The sequence below is a fragment of the Pistacia vera genome, unplaced genomic scaffold (genome assembly GCF_008641045.1).
Source record: "Pistacia vera cultivar Batoury unplaced genomic scaffold, PisVer_v2 Contig127, whole genome shotgun sequence".
NCBI lineage: Eukaryota > Viridiplantae > Streptophyta > Magnoliopsida > Sapindales > Anacardiaceae > Pistacia > Pistacia vera.
This window is the reverse complement of record NW_022195325.1, coordinates 458,116-460,796: the sequence shown is the minus strand read 5'-3', so window position 1 is coordinate 460,796 and position 2,681 is coordinate 458,116. Positions and strand designations below refer to the sequence as shown.

General features: G+C 33.9%; 1 protein-coding gene across 1 annotated transcript; it reads right to left on the bottom strand.

Moving 5' to 3' along the window:
- Positions 1-1,889: 1,889 nt before the first annotated feature.
- Positions 1,890-2,665, bottom strand: LOC116121657 (ADP,ATP carrier protein, mitochondrial-like). Its single transcript, XM_031407600.1, has 2 exons — positions 2,447-2,665; positions 1,890-2,198 (listed from the first exon to the last, which is right to left on the bottom strand). Exons 1-2 carry the CDS (start codon positions 2,663-2,665, stop codon positions 1,890-1,892), a joined length of 528 nt encoding a protein of 175 aa, XP_031263460.1.
- Positions 2,666-2,681: the final 16 nt, after the last annotated feature.

Here is a 2,681-nt window from a genome sequence, read left to right as displayed (position 1 = left end):
AGACAAAAACCATGAGTATGCAAATAAGGTTAGGCAGAGAACCGACACCAGCTAAGAGGCAACAAAAACCAGGGAGAACCACTACAACTAGATTACATATGAGACTACCCACACCTTTTGTAATCCACCGAGCAAAACTGCAGGCGAAAGGAAAAGACAATCCTCATCAATAAAGAGCACAACCTGCAGATCTCCACAGCAGCACTAGTTTTAGCAATCACTCCAGGCGTGAGAATAAAAGTCCCCCTAAGAGAAATATTAATGCTTCAAAATTTTAGGTATTTATTTATTATAATTAATTAATTAATTATTATTATTATTATTTTTTTTTGTACAACTAAAAAACTTAAAAATTTATACATGTATCTATCAATTGCAGAGTGGTGATGAGATCAGGAGATGCTGTCAAGCACAAGAGTTCATTCGATGCATTTAATTAACAATAATTAATTTTTGTAAACTGCAGGAATATTTAGTGAAAATAACCGACTAAATAATTAGTTATGAAGAGAAACCAATTACAGGGATTTCAAAAATTATGATTCACCTTTTCATTTTGAAATTGTTATGCAGATCCTTTTTATTTTGAAAATTACACCTCCCCTCATATTTTGAAATGTATCACTCACCTCCCTCCAGCTCCAAGTCCTTGATTGACAGCAAAGAAAACATATATAGCTTGGGATGTCAGGGGCCGTAGGATGAGTAGAACAAGTGATCATCCAACGGTCCAAGAGTGGCTTCCCTTTATGAGTCTTTACCGCACTTCTTATTATCTATTTCAAAACTAGAGCAAGGTTTTTATTTTAACTTTTCTTATTTCTTTTCTTCTTTTGAAAAATTTTCTAAGAACCAGACACAGCTAGCCTCGTTAGAACCCTTCTCGAACATTGTAAGTAAATTCTTTATCCTTGTTCTTCGTTATTTTGCTTCCATGCATGGGTGGACCCACGTTATGATGAGTGGGGGTTGGTGACCCCACTCAAAAATTTATTTTTCATTAGTTTAGTTTGATTTTTTGCTTTAACCTCCCTATATTTGAATTAATATTTCTTAATTTGATCCGTTTGTTTGCTTTTTCTTATTTTATATTACATTATTTTTAACTTACCCCTTAAAATTAATTTCTGCCCTTACCTCCATGGCCAACATATATATAGGGTGTCTGAACTAACTTGTGCGTACTTCAACTAATCTTTTAAAGTCTTGAAGTTAATAGTCGAGTAAACATCTAGTGATCACCCCTATTAGAGGTTAATTGAGGTGGATCAAATTCAAGATCTCTTGAATAATACACCCAAATTCAAGACCTCAGTGGTGGTTAAATGAGTTTGTATTTTATTAGAGAAATGTGTTTTAGTGAGATTGTGTTGAAGATCCCTTCTTCATCACTGTAAGTAATTAAATTATTTATACTTGTGCTTACTGCTTTTGCTTCTTGAAAATTTAAGAGAAAGCAAATAGGAAATATTAAATTGCATTTCTTCTGTTTTTCTTGTAAAAGAAAAATAAATAATTTCTTTTATGAAATGAAAAAGCATGGGTTCATCTTCTCTAAGCAATCTGTCTCTGTGTGGCTGAAGATGAAAATTTTGTTTTCAAAACAGAAATGGGTTTTGTTTACATTCGAAGTTGCCAGGTCAGGATCAAGCGAAGGTTGCTCATAATATGTGCTTTGAGGCCTTTAACGAGTACAAAAAGTTACCATTAAAGTAGAACCCAAAAAAAAAAAGAGAAAAAACTACAACTCATCCATGGATAAAATCTGAATCAGTATTGAATAAATCTCCACACCCATTTTCTCAATACCTCTAATTTGTTAGTATTTTCTGTCCAATCTGTTACTGTGCTGACAACATCTCTTTCTCGTCCCTTCTTCCATGTAATGCTTATTCTGAAACTTCCTTGATCACTTTAATCTCCAGATTTACTTGTCGTTTCAAATACTTTAAGTTGACAGGACTCAGCACAAGACAAAGCAAGACGATATTTTTAAGGATTTGTGCAGTTGCACCTTTGTAAAGAGACCCAACACCCTCTGTTTTCAGGATTTGAGAAAATGCATGAAATGAACTCTTGTACTTGATAGCTTCTCCTGATCTCATCACCATCCTGTGATGTACAATATCCAATGGGTACGTAACCACCAAAACAGAAGTTGCTGTCCCCAATGCAGTAAAATGCCACCAAGAATCAAGCTGCAAAAGAAAGTAATCACATTGACATAAAAAGGTCTTAGATAGGTCAAAAGAAACCAATACGTGCCTCATATAGATATTCAACTTACAACCATTAATCATATTAATTGTGAAAATAAATGAAAGACAGAAAATGTATACATGACTTAAATATAATGAATTACAGGTATAGTTGACCTGACATCTCATGATATTTTAAATATATTTCATTAGAGCGAAAAATTCTACTTTTTCATGTTTTCACTAACCTGCAACCCAAAGAATTTAAGTAACATTAGCATTGGCCCAGAGATTCCTGTGTAGAGTGCATGCTGTAATAAAGTGTGGACATATGAAATGTTAGAACCACGGTAGAGTCCAACAATGCCATCAGTTTTAATGTTTCTTCTCCAAACATCAATTAGACCATTAAACTGCCTTTCGCTGACCTTCCNCTCCAAGTCCTTGATTGACAGCAAAGAAAACATATATAGCTTGGGATGT